This window comes from Chrysemys picta, chromosome 16 (assembly GCF_011386835.1).
Source record: "Chrysemys picta bellii isolate R12L10 chromosome 16, ASM1138683v2, whole genome shotgun sequence".
NCBI classification, from domain to species: domain Eukaryota; kingdom Metazoa; phylum Chordata; order Testudines; family Emydidae; genus Chrysemys; species Chrysemys picta.
Window position 1 is genome coordinate 11,296,976 of NC_088806.1, and position 21,021 is coordinate 11,317,996.

The 21,021-nt window shown below is 52.4% G+C and overlaps 1 protein-coding gene and 2 long non-coding RNA genes across 17 annotated transcripts in view; 1 reads left to right on the forward strand and 2 right to left on the reverse strand.

The window, feature by feature from the left end:
- Positions 1-12,627, reverse strand: part of LOC103306761 (uncharacterized) — a 36,277-nt gene extending 23,650 nt beyond the window's left edge. Inside the window, exon 1 of the long non-coding RNA XR_509669.4 lies at positions 12,507-12,627. This is a non-coding gene — a long non-coding RNA (uncharacterized LOC103306761). The remainder of the gene's footprint in view (positions 1-12,506) is intronic.
- Positions 1-21,021, forward strand: part of LOC135972074 (zinc finger protein 271-like) — a 312,092-nt gene that overhangs the window by 271,549 nt on the left and 19,522 nt on the right. For 2 of the 15 annotated variants that reach the window (XM_065569601.1, XM_065569602.1), the window contains exons 1-2: positions 12,575-12,823; positions 19,953-20,062. Coding sequence is in view for 8 of the 15 variants with exons in the window: in XM_065569596.1 (XP_065425668.1) it covers positions 19,956-20,062 (107 nt within the window). In the remaining 7 variants the exon portion in view is untranslated. The other 13 variants (XM_065569593.1, XM_065569600.1, XM_065569599.1 and 10 more) reach the window with 11 other exon arrangements.
- Positions 1-21,021, reverse strand: part of LOC135976000 (uncharacterized) — a 262,775-nt gene that overhangs the window by 204,722 nt on the left and 37,032 nt on the right. The gene's annotated exons all lie outside the window — the stretch shown is intronic.

A 21,021-nucleotide genomic window follows, 5' to 3' on the forward strand; every position in this document is an offset into this window, starting at 1 on the left:
CTGCCTTGGTGGGTCCTGCGCTTATTGGCGGATTTGCTCGCCTCAGAGATTCACGGCAGCTCTCAGTTTGGCCACTTTTGCTAGTGGCTCAAACCTGCCATTCACCCAGCTAACCTCATCACTGGCCAGCATGGGGAAAGGGAGGAGAACAATCCCCTGCAGTCTCTGCTGATCCACCTAGTGGGTTGGGGGACAGGAAGGGACCTTCCCCTCTGGTGGGACCCACAGTCCAGGTCAACGCCTTTTGTATCCAATAGGGAGTTTGGGGATGGGGGGAACCCGGGCCCACCCTTTACTCCGGGTTCTAGTCCAGGGCCCTGTGGATCGCAGCTGTCTACAGTAAAAAGCAACAGAGTCCTGGGGCACCTTTAAGACTAACAGATGTATTGGAGCATAAGCTTTCGTGAGTGAATGCCCACTTCGTCGGATGCATGTGACAAAGTGGGCATCTCACGAAGTGGGCATTCACCCACGAAAGCTTATGCTCCAATATATCTGTTAGTCTTAAAGGTTCCACAGGACTCTCTGTTGCTTTTTACAGATCCAGACTAACACGGCTACCCCTCTGATAGCTGTCTACAGTGTTTCCAGTAACACCTGTGTGACAGCTACAACTCCCTGGGCTACTTCCCCATGGCTCCTCCCAACACCTTCTTTATCCTCACCGCAGGACCTTCCTCGTGACGCTTGTACTCCTCAGTCCTCCAGCAGTACGACTACTCACTCTCAGCTTCTTGCACGCCTCTTGCTCCCAGTTCCTTGCATGCACCTCACCAACTGAAGTGAGGTCCTTTATTAAACCAGGTTCCCTGATTAGCCTGCCTGTGCTAATTGATTCTAGTAGCTTCTTAATTGGCTCCAGGTGTTCTAATTAGCCTGCCTGCAATAATTGGTTCTAGTAACTTCCTGATTGTTCTGGAACAGCCCATTATCTTACTCAGGGAAAAGGGGCCTACTTAATCTGGGGCTAATATACCTACCTTCTATCACTCTCCTCTGGCCCGACCCTGTCACATATTCCCCCCGCCCCTGCTCAACACCATGGGGTTGGGCAACTCGGGACATCAGGCATGCGTTGCTAGGATGGCTTCCGGCCCAGTGTTGTATGGTGAATTGGAAAGGTTGTAGCAACAGGAACCCTTGCAGCATTCTCTTTATTTCGCTGCATCCACTGGAGGGGTGCATGATCCGTCACAAGGATAAAGTGTTGTCCCAGTAGGTAATAACAAAGTGTTTGCATGGCCCATGTCACAGCAAGGCACTCTCTCTCAACCACTGCATACTTCTGCTCTCTCAGGAGGAGTTTCCTGCTGAGGTAGGGGATTCGGTGTTCTTCATCTCCAATCATCTGTGATAGAACAGCTCCCAATGTGACAGATTTTTGTTACCAATCTGCCTGAGGTTTCAGGTGATCATGCTCAAGCCGCAGGATCCTTTGGGGAAGAGATGATGAAACACACCAAGTGTCTAAATTTTAAAGCTTTATTAATAAAATAATAAAATAACAGCGGAGAGTGATGGGTGTTTCCCACAACACTCAGAGGAAGGAAGAAAGCGTTAGTGCCCCAAGCCCTAACCCACTTTCATACTCACACATGCTCTACCCGAGGCTGGCCAAGCCTGGGTGTAACGTAAGAAGAAGGTGGGGGGGGGAGAAGGGGGGAGGAGTTCTGTCCTGGGCCCAGGTCGTCCAGGGTCCGCTGTGATCTCTGAATTGCCTTCAGCTCTCAAGAGGGTTTTAAACCTTAGGGTCTTTTGGGGGCGTCTCCTTCAGAGACCTTTGTTCCCCATACTCTGTGCACCAGTCCAAACCGGCCTTCCATGGCTTCTTCAGCTTTCCCAAACCACACTGGTTTCAGGGCCGTGAGACAGTTTCTGTTTGTCCCTGGCTGGCCTTTGCCATCTTGCTCCTTTTCCCGGCCCCTGCATTTCATTCAACAACTCTCCTTTCTCATGGCTGGTTGGGGGAGTTGGACTTCCCCCCCTTCTGTCTTGGCAGGTAGCAGCTGGCCTTGGGCTGGAGTCAGCTTCTTATCTTCGGGTTTAGCTGCATCCACTGGAGGAGGGATAGCTCAGTGGTTTGAGCATTGGCCTGCTAAACCCAGGGTTGTGAGTTCAATCCTTGAGGGGGCCACTTGGGGATCTGGGGAAAAATCAGTACTTGGTCCTGCTAGTGAAGGCAGGGGGCTGGACTCGATGACCTTTCAAGGTCCCTTCCAGTTCTAGGAGATGGGATATCTCCATTATTATTATTATTAGCTGGAACATCAAGTTAAACCTTCTTTTCTCCCCACCCCCCGGCCTTTCACCATCTGTAAAGAAATCTTTCGTTCCGCATTCATACCTTTAACCCTTCCCAGAATACTTTGCAATGCCTGCAACAGCATTAGCAATATACAATGCTGATCTGCTGCCCCAGGAGACCCCTGAGGGAGGGGGTCATTGGGGTGTGACACCAATTCTACTTCCGATGCATCTGTTTGTAAATTAATTCTTTGTTGAAGTCTGGGGCTATAAACATTGGTTACTGCAGAGGCCTGTCCGGAGATATGTGAATGTTTTCTCTGCCGCATCTGTCCACTTCACCATATCCAGACCCCAGGCTTTTATCAGGTCCATCAGGGGACTCGCTCTGGTGGCGAAATGGGGAATAAATCGCTGGTAGTACCCCACCAAAGCCAGGAATGCCCGGACTTGCTTTTTCGGATTTGGCCAGGGCCAATTTTGGATAGCCTCCAGTTTGTTCAGTTGGGGCTTGACCATGCCCCTTCCTACAATGTAGCCAAGGTATTTAGCCTCAATTAGCCCTATAGCACACTTGGCTGGGTTGGCTGTGAGGCCAGCCCGTCTTAGCGTGTCTGGAACCGCTTCCACCTTTTCCAAGTGGGTCTCCCAGTCAGGGGTATGAATAATCATGTCATCCAGGTACGCAGCTGCATAACTGATATGGGGCCGCAGTCCAAAAGGAAGAACAGTATATTGATAAAGACAATACCGATCTGACAATGCCCTCTTTTCTTTTGCATCTTTGGCAAGGGGAATCTGCCAGTATCCCCTTTGTTAAATCAAGGGTGGTAAAAAAAAAAAAATCGGACATTGCCCAAGTGGTCAAATAACTCATCAATACGGGGTATGGGGTATGCAACGAATTTGGATATCTCCTTCAGCCGGTAAAAGTCATTACAAAACCTAATTGTGCCATCGGGTTTGGGCACCAATACAATTGGGATCTATCATTGACTGTGGGACTCTTCGATGACTCCCAGCTCCAACATCCTTTTTACCTCTGCCTTGATCTCCTCCCTTTTTGCCGCTGGGACCCAGTAGGGCCTTAAAGTTACCTTTGCCCCAGGGTCTGTGATAATGTGGTAATATGCTTCGGTGGTCCAGCCTGGTTTAGTTGAAAACATGTCGTAGTACTGGTTGATCATCTCAGTTACCTCCTTCTTCTGGTTCGGTGTCAGATCAGTGGATATCCTGATCTGCTCATGCAGGTTATTTCCCTGGATCGGGATGTCTTGGGCCACTACACATGCCTCTCGCGGGTGCCAAGGCTTTAAGAGGTTAACGTGATACAGCTGTTCTTGTTTCCGGCGTCTGGGCTGCCGCACCTTGTAGCCGCACTTGGGCAAAGATCCCCACCAGCTCTTCAGCTGTCGTTTTAGAGGCTGTGTTCTGCAGGGGGACGGCTTCTGGGTAACGAGTAGCATAGTCCAGAATGACAAGTATATATTGGTGGCCCCGGGCCGTCTTCTCCAGGGGTCCCACTAGGTCCATGGCTATTCGCTCAAAGGGGATCTCTATGATGGGAAGGGGTACTAAAGATGCCCTCAAGTGAGGATGGGGACTGTGCAGCTGAAACTCCGGACAGGAGGCACAGTACCGCCGCACTTCTTCATGTACTCCGGGCCAGAAGAACCATCATAGGACCCTGTGCCAGGATCTTTTCTACCCCCAAATGCCCCCCCCAAAAGATGACTCTGGCCTGACCTTGTCACAAGATGTAGGCAGAAGAGGGAGAGCATGGCAAAATGTCACTTCCTTTTATCATGTCCTTTCTTTCCTCTTGGCTTTGCCCCCCACTTCAGAATCAGGTATTACCTCATCGCAGTCCCAAACTGCCCAAAGGAAAGGGGTGACTCCCTCCAGGGTCTAACACAGGTAGGGTTACCATATTTCAACAATCAAAAAAGAGGATGGGAGGAGCCCCGCCCTAGCCCCGCCCCTGTCATAGCCCCGCCCCCGTTCTGTCCTAGCCCCGCCCCTGCCCCTTCCACTCCCTCCCACTTCCTGCCCCCTCAGAACCCCCAACCCTCCCCCCACTCCTTGTCCCCTGACTGCCCCCCAGGACTCCACCCCCTCCCTAAGCCTCCCTGCCTCTTGTCCCCTGACTGCCTCCTCCTGAGACCTTCCCCACATCCTAACTGGCCCCCTAGGACCCTACCCCCTACCTGTCCCCTGACTGCCCCAACCCTTATCCACACCCCCACCCCCTGACAGCCCCCCCCAGAACTCCTGACCCATCTAAACCCCTCTGCTCCCTGTCCCCTGACTGCCCCCTCCTGGGACCCCTGCTCCTAACTGCCCTCCAGAACCCCACCCCCTACCTAAGCCTCCCTGTTCCTTGTCCCCTAACTGCCCCTTCCTAAGACCCCCCCCAACTGCCCCCATGGACCCTACCTCCTACCTGTACCCTGACTGCCCAAAACCTTATCCACCCTCCCCCAGAAAGCCCGCCCCAAACTCTCAACCCCCCCCCTGCTCCTTGTCCCCTGACTGCCCCCTCCTGGGACCCCTGCTCCTAACTGCCCTCCAGAACCCCACCCCCTACCTAAGCCTTCCTGTGCCTTGTCCCCTAATTGCCCCCTCCTGAGACCCCCCCCACCTGTACCCTGACTGCCCAAAACCTTACACCCCAACCCCCAGACAGCCCCCCCCAGAACTCCCAAACATCTCCCCCGCTCCTTGTCCCCTAACTGCCCCCTCCTGAGACCCCCCCACCTGTACCCTGACTACCCAAAACCTTACACCCCCAACCCCCAGACAGCCCCCCCCAAACTCCCTGACCCATCCAACCCTCCCCCCTGCTCCCTGTCTCTTGACTACCCCCCCCAGAACCTCCCTGCCGCTTCTCTGACCCCCTGTCCCCCTTACTGTGCTGCAGAGCAGCGCGCTCGACAGCGGGGGAGGGGAGCAGGGTCGGAGCTCCAGACGGCGAACGGTGATCTGTGAATGCAGGGAGGGAGGGGAAGGAGGGGAGTGGTGTCAAGTTTCAGGAGAGAGGAGGGGGGAACTGCAGGAAGGGCTCTGGCTCTGGCTGTCGGAGCCCCAGCTGCTCTGTAAGCCGCGCGCATGCTCTGTATGGGGGGGGGGAGGAGGGGAAGTCTGGACATTGACAAATTCCCCCCGGACGCTATTTTTAACCCGAAAAAGCCGGACATGTCCAGGGGAATCCGGACGAATGGTAACCCTAAACACAGGGATCTCAAACTCAAGTAACCACAAGGGCCACATGAGGACTAGTACATTGGCCCAAGGGCCACATCACTGACATCTTTACATATAAAGATACAAAAGCCCCCCCCTGCCCCTGGCCCCACCCCCACTCCACCCCTCCCATGAGGCCCTGGCCCTCCCCTGCCTCTTCCCACCCCTTCCCCGACCCCATTCCAACCCCTTCCCCAAAGTCCCCACCCTAACTCCGCCCCCTCCCTGCCCCTATTCCAACCCCTTCCCCAAATTCCCACCCCTGCCCAGCCTCTTCTCTGCCTACTCCCCTGAGTGCACGGCACCCTGCTCCTCCCCCTCCCATCTGGAAAGTGCTAAATGCCACCAAACAGCTGTTTCGTGGTGGGAAGCGCCTGCAGGTAGGCAGAGGAGCGGGGATGCGGCACGCTGGGAGGGAAGGGGGGCGGCGGGTGAAGGGAGCTTGGCAGCAGCAGGAAATAACTCCACGGACCGCACGTTTGAGACCCCTGGTCTAACAGATTCTTTTGTTGCTGCCTAAGCCAGTGTCCATTGTTCCTGTGAGACTGGGCTGGGTTTGTCAACTGCCTCTCTGTTCTTGGACAGTTTTTGCATGGGTTTGCTTTAAGCCACGAGGACACATTTTCAGCCTCATAACTATATACATGAAATTGTAACCTACAACCTTACTATAACATTACAGTAACAATTATTATAACAACCATGCACAGTGCATTATGAGCCTTCCGAACACACCCAACATGACAAACTTTGTATTGGATACCACAATCATTTTATAAAGATGAAGATGGGGGTGTAAGGTGTCCCCCTGAGGTTCAGAGTGTCACACATCCCCAAAACCATTCCTCTAATCCCCATCCCAAACCTTCTGTGAAAACAGAAGAGCCAAAAAGGTGCTATCCCTGTAATTCACCTGAGGAATAAATGCCCTGTTCTGAGAGGAAGCAGACAACAAATGGCCCATGTTAATTCTGCTGTCATCAACGCAGAAATCTCACAGGCGCTGGACACTTATCTTGGTTTTGTGGGATTACCCTCTGCAGAACCAGACATGCAGCACATCAAGGTTTTCAAGATTCATGGCAAGGGATACTTACAATAGGAGGCTACAGGTGCAGAAATTTCTGTGGTTAAGCAGAGTATAATTCATGAAGGTAACACTGCCAGAACTTTTATTAGTAGGAGGTTACAGGATTCGTGTGTCTTTGACTGAAATGCAGATCAACACTGATGGTTTTAAAAACTATTGCCATTGACATACTAATTGGAAATGATTTTTTCAGTGCAGCTCAGGCTGTTATACCCGCAGCAAGAAGAAATACAATGCTGGGACCCCATAGGGAAACAGTAAAGTCCCATGAACTGCTGAACGAATGGGAGAGTCTCTTTAACTGCTCTGCAGGAGGGGGAAGCAGCATTCTTCCAGGTGTGGGGGAGGTGGAGACCAGTTCCGGCACTGCAGCTGAAGGCAACACCACCTCAGGAAGGGTGGGGGATAAAGTGCCTGTCAGTGAGAAAACTGTCTAGGCTGTTGGCTGTGAGCCCTTTGCAGCTGAACCGGGGTCACAGACTGTTGTAGAAAGCACAGAGGTGTGTGTCCTAGAGGCGGGGGGCAGAGAAGAAAACTGGGGAAAGAATAGTGGAAGTACATGAATGTCTCCTCACTGGTCACTTGGGACAGGATGCCCAGGACAGAGTGGCTGATTCAGCATCTCTGCACCCAGGCACTCAGCCTGTGACTCGGGTTCAGAGAGGACGGACTGTGAAACCGACCTCCTGAAAGGGAGCAGTCACACAGCTGACTTCTCAGGGATAGAGAAAGGGGTGTTGGGGGGAACCCCAATCCAGGTCCCAGTTTTTCAGGACACCGGTCGGTCCCGATATGCTTGTGGAAATTAACGGTCTCTTTAAGACAGGATGCAAATTCTACTGAAGAAATACTTGTCTGTAAGAATGCAAATGACCCAACTGGCAGGGGGAGGAGGGCTTCCCCTGGGGTTGGGAAGACACAGAAAGCAGCCGAGACAGATACAGATTTAATGTTTTATCCTTACCAGTGAGTTTGTCTAAAGTGCTGGAGAAATCTGCCCAGGTTACAAAGGCTAATGCATGTCCACTTTCCTTTGACAAAGTGGCAAACTAGGTAATGAACTTACAGTGGCCAGGCTTCTGACCAGTGCAAAATGGGACAGTTCTGGGGTGCAGGGCTGGGGAATTGGCTGGAACCTATTGATGGTTCATGAGTGGCTGGGAGATCATTCGTGTAACACAGTTGGGTTTGTCCCTGCCTGTGGATGGCTGTGTAAGTGCAGTGCCTGTCTAAGGCTTGGCGCTTGACATCAGTATCACAGTGTGAGAGGCAGCCCAGGTTGGTGGGTTTGGAGGGCTCAGAAGTCCCTGCATTTCAGATTTCACCCTGGGGATCCCATCACCCCAGGCAGTGCAACCCACACTAAGGCAGTTGGATATTTCAACATTGAAACCAAAACATTGTTCATGTTTAAGCTACAACCCCAAAGCCAATTAAAGCTTCCTCCTTAGATTTCATGATTGGCTAAATCCTTCTCCTTCCCCCTCTGACACAGATCGAGACCTCACCGGGGTTTTCATAAGCAGAAATTTAACAGCTTGTCACTGAATAGTTTACAGCTAACAGTTTAGTTTCTTCAGACTTCACAAAATGGGAAGTACACATTCAAGCAAATGAGTGTACTTGAATGCCTGGCTTTAAATTAGGAGATTGATAAAACCAGGTATTACTGAACTTGGTGGAATGATGATAATCAATGGGACATGGTAATATCACAATACAAAATATAAAAGAATGACAGAATAGGTTGTGCTTGTGGTTTTACCTGCACAGTCTAATGTACCCCACCGAGGGCTCGCGCTGTAAGACACCTATCCTTACCCACGGGGCTCAGGAAGAAACCTGGTCAATTTAAGTACCAGCTCTTTCCCAGGGGGCTCAGGGCTCCCTTTAACTATAAAGGGAAGGGTGTAACAGCTGTCCTGTGTACAGTACTATAAAATCCCTCCTGGCCAGAGACTCCCAAATCCTTTTCCCTGTAAAGGGTTAAGAAGCTCAGGTAACCTGGCTGACCCAAAGGACCAATAAGGGGACAAGATACTTTCAAATCTTGGGGGGGGGGGGGGGGAAGGCTTTTGTTTGTGCAATTTGTTTGGGAAGTCGTTGGCTCTTGGGACTGAGAGGGACCAGACATCAATCCAGGTTCTCCCCATCTTTCTAAACAAGTCTCTCCTATTTCAAACTTGTAAGTAAAAAGCCAGGCAAGGCGTCTTAGTTTTACTTTGTTTTCTCAACTTGTAAATGTACCTTTTACTAGAGTGTTTATCTTTGTTTGCTGTACTTTGAACCTGAGGCTAGAGGGGGGTCCTCTGAGCTCTTTAAGTTTGATTTCCCTGTAAAGTTATTTTCCATACTGATTTTAGAGAGATGATTTTTACCTTTTTCTTTAATTAAAAGCCTTCTTTTTAAGAACCTGATTGATTTTTCCTTGTTTTTAGATCCAAGGGGGTTTGATCTGTATTCACCAGGAGTTGGTGAAAGGAATGACGGGGAATGGTTAATTTCTCCTTGTTTTAGATCCAAGGGGGTTGGATCTGTATTCACCAGGAGTTGGTGGGAGAAAGAAGGGGGCATGGTTAATTTCTCCTTGTTTTAAGATCCAACGGGTTTGGATCTGTATTCACCAGGGAATTTGTGAAGGTCTCTCAAGGCTACCCAGGGAAGGGAATTAGCTTTGGGATGGTAGCAGCGGACCAGACCTAAGCTGGTAGTTAAGCTTAGAAGTTTTAATGCAGGCTCCCACATTTGTACCCTAAAGTTCAAAGTGGGGATACAGCCTTGACAGCGGGGCTAGAGAACCTTTCCCCAGTGAAACAGCCTTATGCAGCTGTGCTCTAACCATCGATTTATTAGCAATACAAACACCAAGCAAATCTCTTACGCTCACCACTCCCCGTACACAGACAAATTTCAGCCGATGGCCAGTCAGGATCTACTGCTCTGTGGGTTCCCAGCGCCCATACACGTCATGGGCGTGTAGTGGATACGACGTTTTGCAGCTTGTTGTACTGCAGTCTGAGGTTGAGTCCCAAAGAACATTGCTTTTCATCTGCATTATATCGGTAAAACTAGCTACCGCCTTCGAATTTCCTAAATCGATCACATTATCCTACAGGCCTAAATACACCATCCTGCTTCCTGCCCACGTTTTTTACATTGTATCTTTCATGCCCAAATTGGAACTTACCTGCGAGTAATGACAGGTTTAAATCACACTGTTAAGCAATGGACAGGGCTGGCTCCAGGCACCAGACGAGAAAGCAGGTGCCTGGGGCGGCACATTGTAAGGAGCGGCATATTCCAGCCAATCTTGGGGGGGCATATTCCATCAGCCCTGCTGTGGTTCTTTTTTTTTTTTTGGCTTTGGTAGCCCGGTCTGCATCTCTGGAGCCCCCGGCCGGCTCCCCGTGCTCCGCCAGTCCCAGCCTAGCCCTGCAGGGGCACAGACCCTGGCCTGGGTGGGCAGGAACTAACGATCCCCGCCGTTCACTGTGCTGCTGGGCTCCCCGGGACACGCCACTCCCTGCTGCCTGCACTGACCTCCGCCTCCCGCCCTGCTCTGAGCCTGGCCCAGCCGAGACGCCTTTAAAGGAGGGGCTGAGCCAGCACCTCCTGCAGCCCCCGGGGGCTCTGCCTGCCCAACTGGGAGAGGTATCCTAAGGCCAGAGGGGGTGTAACGACACGAAACACAACCCTCCCGTTTTGCTACTGGGTGTGGTTTCTGCCACGCAATGTGACAGTTTGTTAACTTGCTACCGCCTGTCCATGGGGTTGCGAATCAGGAGGGATGGGGTATGTGGTCAAAAACAATCCCGATCTGCTTCCTGACCAGAGTGGCCCCTTTCATTGAATTTGTGAAAAGGGAGGTAAGGTTTGGGGTACAGAGAATGACCCTGAGCCCAAGGTGAGACCACAGTGGTCCCTTTCATTTTTTCCACTGGCTTCTCCTTACTTATTTCCAATGACTTGGCTGCACATGCACCTGTCACTGGTCCAGGGATGGTTGCAAAACGGGAGGGATGGGGTTTGTGGTCAAAAACACTCACGGCCTGCTTCCTCTGGGGGATGGTTGCAAAACGGGAGGGATGGGGTTTGTGGTCAAAAACACTCACGGCCTGCTTCCTCTGGGGGGATGGTTGCAAAACGGGAGGGATGGGGTTTGTGGTGGAAACACTCACGGTCTGCTTCCTCTGGGGGAATGGTTGCAAAACGTGAGGGATGGGGTTTGTGGTCGAAAACACTCGCAGTCTGCTTCCTCTGGGGGGTGGTTGCAAAACGGGAGGGATGGGGTTTGCGGTCGAAAACACTCACGGTCTGCTTCCTCCTGGCTAATGTGCCAAATTGATCTATTGCATGATTGAGGCATGCTGTTTCACTTTTTTGTGTGTGAATCCGTGAAAAGGGAGGTAAGGTTTGGGGGAACGGAGCATGCCCCTGAGCCCAAGTTGAGACCAGAGTGGCCCCTTTCACTGAATTCGTGAAAGGGGAGGTAGGGTTTGTGGGTATGGAGCATGCCCCTGAGCCCAAGGTGAGACCAGAGTGGCTCCTCCTGCATCCGTCTTCCCCCATCCCCCGGCGTCTCAGTGCGCCATGTCCAGGAGCGGCTCTGGTGCGCTGCAGGTAAGCAGCTGGTATACATACCATTAAAGCATTTAATATTTTTAAATAATGTATTTAGTGTATTTTCAAATTATTACAAAGCAAAGCAATTTTTGGGGCCCCTTCCATAAAAAAAAGTTGCAATACTATAGTAACATGTATTTGGATATGTAAAAAAAAAATAGTGAAATACATTCAAAAATTAATTTGTAATAATTTGAAAATACAATAAACACATTATTTAAAAACATTAGATGCTTTAATGGTATGTATACATTTGCAATTACATAATGGGCTGTTGCTGGGTGATGGTGATGGTTAGGATGAGGCCGAGGGGGGGGGGTGCCCGGCCCCTTACCATGCCTCTTACCCCCTCTCCTGGAGCGTCAGCGTGCTGCGACCAGGAGCGGCCCCAGACAGCGTTGGAGCCACGGTGCTGAAGTGTGCCAGGGCTGCTCCCGGACGCGGCACGCTGAGGCACCGGGGGGAAGACGGAGGCGGGGGCAGCCTCCGACATATTTGTGGGGGCCCCTGCGGAAAATTGCCCCACTTGGCCTGCGCAGCCCTGGCCCTGCAACACTTGTATAGGATAGAGAGGAGCTGCGGTGATTAAGCTTTGACAGGCTAGGAATTGGAGGCCTGTGCCTTTAAGACCCCAGTCCCAGGAACCCGCCCCCTGCTCCGAGGCTGACATGCAGCGTCCCTGTGAGAACAACAAAAACAGCCTCTGCCCCCCCCCCACACCCCTAGATTAGCGAGCGCAGTGGGTGGCTCATCCCACGGGGTCTCTGTTCCCCCCTCCCCCTCCCTAAACGGGGGTTTTGTACCTGCACGGGGTCTGGCAGTGTCACCCCCCCCCTTAACCCCGGCTCTCACTCCCCACCCCCGAGTTTTCCCGTTCAGCCCCTCTTCTGCTGCTAGCTACAGTAGCTTGAACCCCCAGGCCAGTAAAATTCTGCCCCCTGCTCAGACCCTGACAGCCCCCCGCTGCGATTTGCCCCCCTTAATCCTTTTAAACCCCCCCAAAGAGGAGGCAACAAATCGTAAGTAGAAGTAAGGGCAGAGAGAGGGCAGTGGCTACAACAAAGGTTACTGGGCATGCTCAGTTCGAGTGAGCATGCTCAGTACACCCAAAGTAGCGAAATGGGAGTTTGTGCCGCTACACACCTGAGACGCGGGAAGACGCCGGGGGCGGGTCTGAGAGGCCCGGCGGGGGAGGGGCGCGGGTGTCACTGCGGGCGGGTGGGGACAGGGACAGGGGCCGGGGGGGTCTCTACGAGGGGAGGGGAGATGGGGAAAGGCTCAGGCTGACCCCGGGGCCCGCCCTTACCTGGGCTGCAGAGGGAGGAAGCGCCCCCGGGTCAGGCTGGGAGATGTAGTTCCGGACTCTCCCGGGAGCGGAAGTGACGTCGGGCGGGGTCGGGCTGCGAACGTGCGCGGGTTGCTGTGGCTCTGCCTGGCTCGCACGGGGCCGTTGCAGCCTCTACCGGGGCCGGTTTGTGCCGTTGGGGCTCTGGGCATGCGCAGATCGCGCCGGGGGGAGAGACCTTCATTAAACCTCCCCCCACTCCCGGCCCTGCTCTCGCTGGAGCCGCCCTGGGGCTGCCCCGGGCTCTGCCCGCCCCGCTGCGGAGCTGCAGCCTCCAGGTACCGGAGCGAGCCCCGGGGGCGGGGCTGGGCGGTGACTCTGCCCCAGTGTCCGTGGGGGGGACCCGGCATCTCGCAGCGCCGGGATCTGCTCCCTGGGGCAGCGCCCGCGGGGGGCTCGGAGCTGCTGTCCCCGCAGGAGCCCAACGCCCCCGGGCCTGGCCCGGCTCTGCCCTGGGGCACCACGGGGGAGAACCAGCCCCCACTGGGGTCCCTGCGTGGGGCCGGGCGCGGGGGCGAGACCTGGGAAAGGGGCGGATGGAAAATGTCTGTGCAGCCCGGACATGGCCGGGGGAGGAGAAGAGCCGGTGACCCCCGAGGAGCGGGGAGAGGAAGGGGGGGGCTGAGATCCCCTCGGATTTACCGCTGCCCCCTCCCGTGGGGACCCCCCCATCCTCTCCAGCCCTGCCCCCTTTCTCCCTAGAGAGCAACGAGCAACATCCAGGGTGACCCCCCCCCCCTTCCCTCCAATCCCTGAGAAGTTCCCTGTTCTCCTCCCCTGATTGTGCCCCATTTTCTCTCCACTTCGCCAGTGGCCAGTTCCAATCTCAGGTTTGGGGTGTTTCCCCCCATTTTTACCTGCATTGATTTGTCCTTGTTTAGGTCGGAAATCGTTCCCCTGAGTGATTTCTGAACTGGGCAGAGGGTTAATGGGCAGAGGCTGGGAGAGCCCTGAGACAGGGATAGGGCTGGGCTGGGGGTGGGGGCTGCTCTCTGCTGGCAACAGGGCATGGAAAGGCCCAGGAAGGGAAGGGAGGAGCAGGCGTCCCCCATGGAGACAGCCCAGCCCCAGGTTTCCCAATCCCAACTACTTCCCCTCCCGCACCCTGCACGACCCAGCAACTCCCCCTCCACACACACACCACTGCCTGTCACATTTCCAGACCCCACAGCCAGTGACCTTCTGACTCCAGCCACACTCCTTTCCCCTGTGAAAGCCACATCACCCCGGGCTCCTCCTGGCCATGTGAACGTGACGGAAGGGGAAACCATCCCATTCTGTTGTTGCTTGAATATCGCTGTATAATCCCCTCAATTTTCCCCTCTTTTCTCTTGAACTGTCGAATGGTGACATAAAATCTCCCCAAATGTTGGTGCTTCTCTCTTACACTGGGGCACAAACCAAATATTTGCCATTTTCTCCTCAGTTCTGAAATACTGATATCAAATTATTGAAAATCTTCCTGCTTTTCTCTCCAGGTGTCTGACTGATTTATTATCCCTGGAGATTTTCCCATCTAATTATCTGAGAACATCAAAGCTCCTCAGGTGTTGCCCTTTCCTCAACTTCTTGAATATTGATTGATATAAAACCCATTCAAATTTTACCTCTTTCCCTTGTGTCAACTACTGCTAGAAAATTCCTCAAGCTTTTCCCACTTTCCTCTAACCTGTGATAAGGGTGCTAAAGTTCCCCCTATTTGCAGCCAGGGCTGGTGTAACCACTAGGCGAACTAGGCAGCCGCCTAGGGCACCAAGATTTGGGGGTGCCAAAAAGCGGTGTCCAAACATTTTTTTACACTACAGTGGAGTCGCATCTTACATGGGGGTTAGGTTCTAAGGTCCGCGCATAAGAGGAAAATTGCATATAGTTAAAATTACCATAAAGTACAGTATACACTGTACACTCTAGAACAGGGGTCCTCAACCTACGGCATGCGAGCCGATCTTTTTTTAATGGTGGGCTGTGGGTCCCGGCCACCGCTGAGCCCACTGCCAGTCTGGAGTTCCGTCCGCCAGCCTGGGGTTCTGTTCGTGCAGGCTGGAAGGAGGCTGAGTGGAGTCGGCAGCTAGGAGCCCGGCTGGCAGCGGGCTGAGGTCCTAGGCGCCGCCCCGCTTAGCCCACTGCTGGTCTGGGGTTCCGGCTGCCGGCCCCTTGCCAGCCGGTGTCTCATCCGCCGGCCCCGCTCAGCCTCCTGCCGGCTGAGTGGAACCCCAGACTATCAGCGGACTGAGTGGGGCCGGTGGCCGGGACCCCAGACGGTCAACGGGCTCAGCTGCTCAGCCCACTGCTGGTCTGGGATTCCGTCCACCGGTTCCTGGCAGCCGGGATCACGGCCACGGGCACCGCTCAGCCCGCTGCCAGTCTGGGGTTCTGTTCACCCAGGCCGGCAGGAGGCTGAGCGGAGCCGCTGGCTGGGACCCCGGCTGGCAGGAGTCAGCAGACAGAACCCCAGGCCGGCAGCAGGCTCAGCGGCGGCCGGGACCCGCAGTCTGCCATTAAAAAAAGATTGGCTCGCAGGCCACCTTTGGCACGTGTTCCGTAGGTTGAGGATCCCTGTTCTAGTGTATACTGTGTGTACTGTACTTCGTGGTAATTTTCAGTATACGCAATTTTCCTCTTACACGCTGACCTTAGAACCCCCGCGTAACCTCCGCATAAGATGTGACTTCATTGTATTCATTTTTGTACATTTATAATAAGCAATACTCTGGGGGGAAGGGTGTGGGGAGGTGCAAGGGGGAATTTTAGCCTAGGGTGCAAAATATCCTTGCACCAGCCCTGTTTGCAGCCTTTTCTTTTTATTACTAAATACCGATTTCAAACATCAGATGTTACCATTTCCTGTATTATTATCCAGCTCTGATTTAAAAAAATCCTCACTGGTTTGAAGGTGCTCCTCATGGGTTTTAATTGCAGCCTCTTCTACTTTTTTGGAGGGAACCTGTTGCCTGACTCTTTCTCAGTGTTGGAGGTTCCAGGGTTACCTCCGCTCCCAGACCTCCCCAATCCGATGCCTAGAATCCCACCCCCTCCCCCAGATCAGGCCCTGTATCTCCACCCCCCATCCCTCCCTGTACAAACCCAGACAGAGATCAGGGCCCCTGCTGTGCAGGAGATGGCAGAGACCTCAACAGAGATCAGGCCCCGCATTGTGGAAGGCTCTGCCCAGACCCTGACCAAGAGCTGGATCCCCATTGTGACAAATGTGGCACAAACCGTGACTGAGGTCAGGGCTCCTATCGTACTGAACATGGCTCTGACCTGGACTGAGCTCAGGGCCCCCGGTGTGCTGGGTGCTGCACAGACCTTGGCCAAGTTTGGGGCCCTCATTCAGCCTGGTGCAGGGTCCAAGATCAGGGTCCCAATTGTGCCACACACGGCAGAGACCCCGACTGACATCACAGACCCTCTCTCAATGTTCCCTCTCATTTTCCCCATGCACGTGTGGAATGAATTTTCTTATGTACCTCAATATGGAGGTGATGTGTGGCGGGGGTAAGGCCGAGGAGTTCAGAGTGTGGGAGGGGACGAAGGGCTGGGGTAGCAGGGGGGTGTGAGGGCTCCGGCTGGGGGTGCAGACTCTCCCAGCCCTCTCTCCCCGCAGCAGCATCTGAGTTGGGGGGGGGGAGAGGAGCCTCTTCCCACTGCGGCAGCTCCGGGGCTGGGGAGGGGAACTTCTCCCCGGCCTTGGCAGCTACGGGGCTGGGGGAGAGCGTCTCTCCCCACCTATCCCTGCTGTGGCATATCCAGGATTGGGGAGAGGCACCTGTGCCTGGCTGCAGCAGCTACGGGGCTGGGGGAGAGTGTCTTTCCCCACCTCTCCCCGCCATGGCAGGTCCAGGGCTGAGAGGCATCTCTCCCTGCCGCAGCCCTGAGCGTTGCCTGGCCACACAGCTTAGAGGGAACTTAGCTCTCTGGCCAGGCACTGCAGAGACCCCAAGTGAGATGAGACCCCATTGTTGTGCCAGGTAAAACTGAGACCTGGACCGAGATTACAGCCCCCCTTGTGCCAGGCAGCACATGACTGGCCCAGATTGCTGTCTCCCTTTCTGTGCCAGTGTGGGGTTTATATAGCCCTTCACAGGCACCCAGGGAATGGCCCCCTATCAGCCCATTGCCTGATGTGGTGGGGCAACCCACTGGCAGCATTGCCTTTGAGGGTACTGCTCCCCCCTCCCCCTTTACTGCCACCACAATGCCTGTCACCTTCAATTCCTGAGGGGTGACCCCCAGGTGGTGTGTTTTGTTATCCCTTTTTCTACACCCCCCCCAAACCCCAGGATCCGTTGTGCACCCTCTGTCACTAACCTCTGTCTCAGGCAACAAGGCGGGTCATGGGGCATGGGTGATGCTATGCTGGAGATCCATCATCACTGAAGGAGTGGCAGCCTTGACCGCCCTAGACGGTTGCCGGCATGCTGATGTGCACTGGCGGAGAACTGGGGCTTGACTGAGTCCATGGACCATTTGGCCCACACTGTGTCACTGTAAAGCCTGCTCTGCATTGCTGCCAATTGCAGCTGGTGGCATTGTACCCGTAAGTCTCTGTAAGACTGTTTTCAGCAATGCCCCTCTGCCATGTACATTGGTCAAACCGGACAGTCTCTGCGCAAAAGAATAAATGGACACAAATCTGACATCAGGAATCATAACATTCAAAAACCAGTAGGAGAACACTTCAATCTCTCTGGTCACTCAATAACAGACTTAAAAGTGTCAATTCTTCAACAAAAAAGCTTCAAAAACAGACTCCAACGTGAAGCTGCAGAACTGGAATTAATTTGCAAACTGGATACCATCAGCTTAGGCCTGAATAAAGACTGGGTGTGGTTCGGTCATTACAAAACCTAAACCTAATTTCCCCAATACTAATGTCTCCCTACTGTTACACACACCTTCTTGTCAACTGTCTGTAATGGGCCACTCTCTTACCACTTCAATAGTAATTTTTCCTCCCTTGGTTTCCTGCTGTTAATGGATTTATCTCATTAGACTGACCTCACACTTGGTAAAGCAACACTATCCTTTCATGTATACCTGCTCCTGTATTTTTCACTCCATGCATCTGATGAAGTGGGTTCTAGCCCACAGAAACTTATGCCCAAATACATTTGTTAGTCTCTAAGGTGCAACGAGGACTCCTCGTTGTTTTTGCTATCTTCAGTGACTCGAGAGCATGAGCACCAGCCTCAGGCAGACTGGTAAGAAGCAGGGAACAAACTCCAAATTGGTTGTGAGGTCTACATGTAGATTTCACCAACCAAGTAGCCAGTGTAAACGCTTCAGGCACTGTAACAGCATTAACGTGGAATCACAGATCATCCCCTTGGGTCATCCCATATATCTCACCACACAGGTGAGCTCACCTTTGTGACAGATGGTCCCTTACACCAGGGGTTCTCAACCTTTTTCTTTTTGAGGCCTCCCCAAAATGGTATAAAAACTCCATGGGCCACGATAACTGGTTTTCTGTATATACAAGCCAGGGCTGGCGTTAGGGAGTAGCAAGCAGGGCAACTCAACTGCCTGGGGCCCCATGCCACAGGGGCCCCCACAAAGCTACATTGCTTAGGCTTTAGCTCCTGGTGTTGGGGCTCAGGGGCCCTGGACTTCAGCCCCATGCGCTGGGACTTCAGCTTTCTGCCCTGGGCCTCGGCAAGTCTAATGCTGGCCTTGCTTGGCAGCCCCCCTGATAACTGCTCGTGGCCCCCCCCAGCGGGCTCCAGACCCCTGGTTGAGAACAACTGCCTTACACCATGAATCACAGCAATGTTCAGGTTACTGCCAGTCCCAAAGGATCAGTCACTTCCTTAGGTCAATTGAATCTTAGATTTCCCACAAAGACAACACTTGGAGCCAGTCCTGTCATAACCTCTATTGAGATTTATTTAAAAGGAAATGAGAATGGTTTACAAAGTTAAAGTAGGTTAAAGCAGATGCAGATGAGTTACAGTCTTAAATTTCAAAATGTAATAGAAGCTTCTATAATAAGCAAGCTCTACATATTCATTAGGACTAATGCAGGCTAAGCAGCTGGGGAACTCTTGCTTATGCCTAGAAACTTTCCCTCCAGAGTCCAAGTAGCATACAGATAATCAGTTCCTTCGGTATGGGGTTTTTTATTCCCTTCCTGGCATGTGCTCTGAGCTCCTGGGATCTCAGCTAATGGGCAGTCAAGAGTAGAACAGTTGTTTGTCTTCTTTAACATCACATAATAGTCTATCTGGTGTTGATGGACCTCTCTTGCCAGGCAGGGTGTAATTCATTCTGTTGCCAATCAGCACTTCACGTAGGTAAAGTCTCTCTCCTTTCTGGTGATTTACATAGCCACAGAGGCTCACAGTGCAACTAGTCAGATATTAATCCAGACAGCAACTCGCAAGCATTCAATAAAGTCTAAGCATATTCTTGTCATTCTAATACCTGTTTTAACAATACTAACACTGGTGAGTCAGACTAATTCCAGCTATGCATTTGTCCATGTTCAATTAGCTGGGAATTGGTCCTGCTTTGAGCAGGGGGTTGGACTAGATGACCTCTTGAGGTCCCTTCCAACTCTGATATTCTATGATTCTATGATTCTATGATTCTATGGGGGCTTTTGCAAGAGTCACAGGCAGGATGGGCAGGGATGGTGTCTCTAGCTTCTGTTTCCCAGAAGCTGGGAATGGGTGACAGGGGACGGATCACTTGATGATTCCCTGTTCTGTTCATTCCCTCTGAAGCACCTGGCATTGGCCAGTGAACTAGATGGATTATTGGTCTGACGCAGTGGGTCGCTCTTTTGTTCACAGTCTCTATCAGGAATATCTACTCATTTGGACTCACTGGGGAGCCACAGACAGAAACAAGGTGTGCTGAGGAAAGAAGGCCCAGTCTCAGCGCTCCCGGGGTAATGCTTGCCAAAAGCTAAAACTAGGCCCAGCCCATGAAAGGGGGCACTCCCAGGAGAGACTGTATGGAGGCTGGAGCATCAAACCACTTTGTAAACCTGAGACAGCTGCTTTGGGGACAATGAGAACTGAAAGGGACCTCGAGAGGTCATCTAGTCCATTCCTCTGTGCTCAAGGCAGGTCAAAGTATTATTTAGACCATCCCTGACAGGTGTTTGTCCAGCCTGTTCTTAAAAATCCCCAATGATGGAGATTCCACAACCTCCCTAAGTAATTTATTCCAGTGCATAACCACTCTGACAGGAAGTTTTTCCAAATGTCCAACCTAAACCGCCCTTACTGCAATTTAAGCCCATTGCTTCTTCTCCTATTCTCAGAGGTTAAGAAGAACAATTTTTCTCCCTCCTCCTTGTAAGCACCTTTTATGTACTTGAAAACTGTGATAATGTCCCCTCTCAATCTTCTCTTCTCCACACTAAACAAACACAATTTTTTCCATCTTCCCTCATAGGTCATGTTTTCTAGACCTTTCATCATTTTTGTTGCTTTTCTCTGGACCTTCTTCAATTTGTCCACATCTTTCCTGAAATGTGGCACCGAGAACTGGACACAGTACTCCAGGTGAGGACTAATCAGCGCAGAGTACAGCTGAAGAATTACTTCTCATGTCTTGCTTACAATACTCCTGCTCATACATCCCAGAATGATGTTTCCTTTTTTTGCAACAGCGTTACACTGTTCTCCAGTGATTCTCAAACTTTTGTACTGGTGACCCCTTTCACATAACAAGCCTCTGAGGGTTACCCCACTTATAAATTAAAAATCCTTTTTTGTATACTTAATACTATTATAAATGCTGGAGGCAAAGTGGGGTTTGGGGTGGAGGCTGCCAGCTTGCGACTCCTGCATGTAATAACCTTGTGACCCCCTGAGGGGTCCTGACCCCTACTTTGAGAACCCCTGCTGTTGACTCATATTTAGCTTGTGATCCACTATGGCCCACCGATCACTTTCCGCACTATTCCTTCCTAGGCAGTCATTTCCCGTTTTGTATGTGTGCTACTGATTATTCCTTCCTAAGTGCAGTACTTTTCATTTGCCCTTATTGAATTTCATCCTATTTACTTCAGACCATTTCTCCAAATTGTCTACATCATTTTGAATTTTAATCCTATCCTCCAAAGCACTTGCAACACCTCCCAGCTTGGTATCCTCCACAAACTTGATAAGTGTAACAGAGAGACTCTGCTACTGGGAGGTTGTCACCATGTCTCAGAGGGTTACACCCTTGTGGGAGGGGCTAGGCCTGTACTGGAATAAGGACACTTTCAACTTCACAGTGTGGCAGAACCTAGAACGGGGTCTCAAACTCAAATGACCAGGAGGGCCACATGAGGACTAGTACATTGGTCCGAGGGCTGCATTACTGACACCTCCCCCCACACTGCCCTCAGCCCCGCCCTCACTCCACCCCTTCCATGAGGCCCTGCCTCTTCCCACCCGTTCCCTGCCCCCATTCCAACCCCTTCCCCAAAATCCCCACCCCATCTCTGCCCCCTCCCTGCCCCCAGGGAGTGCAG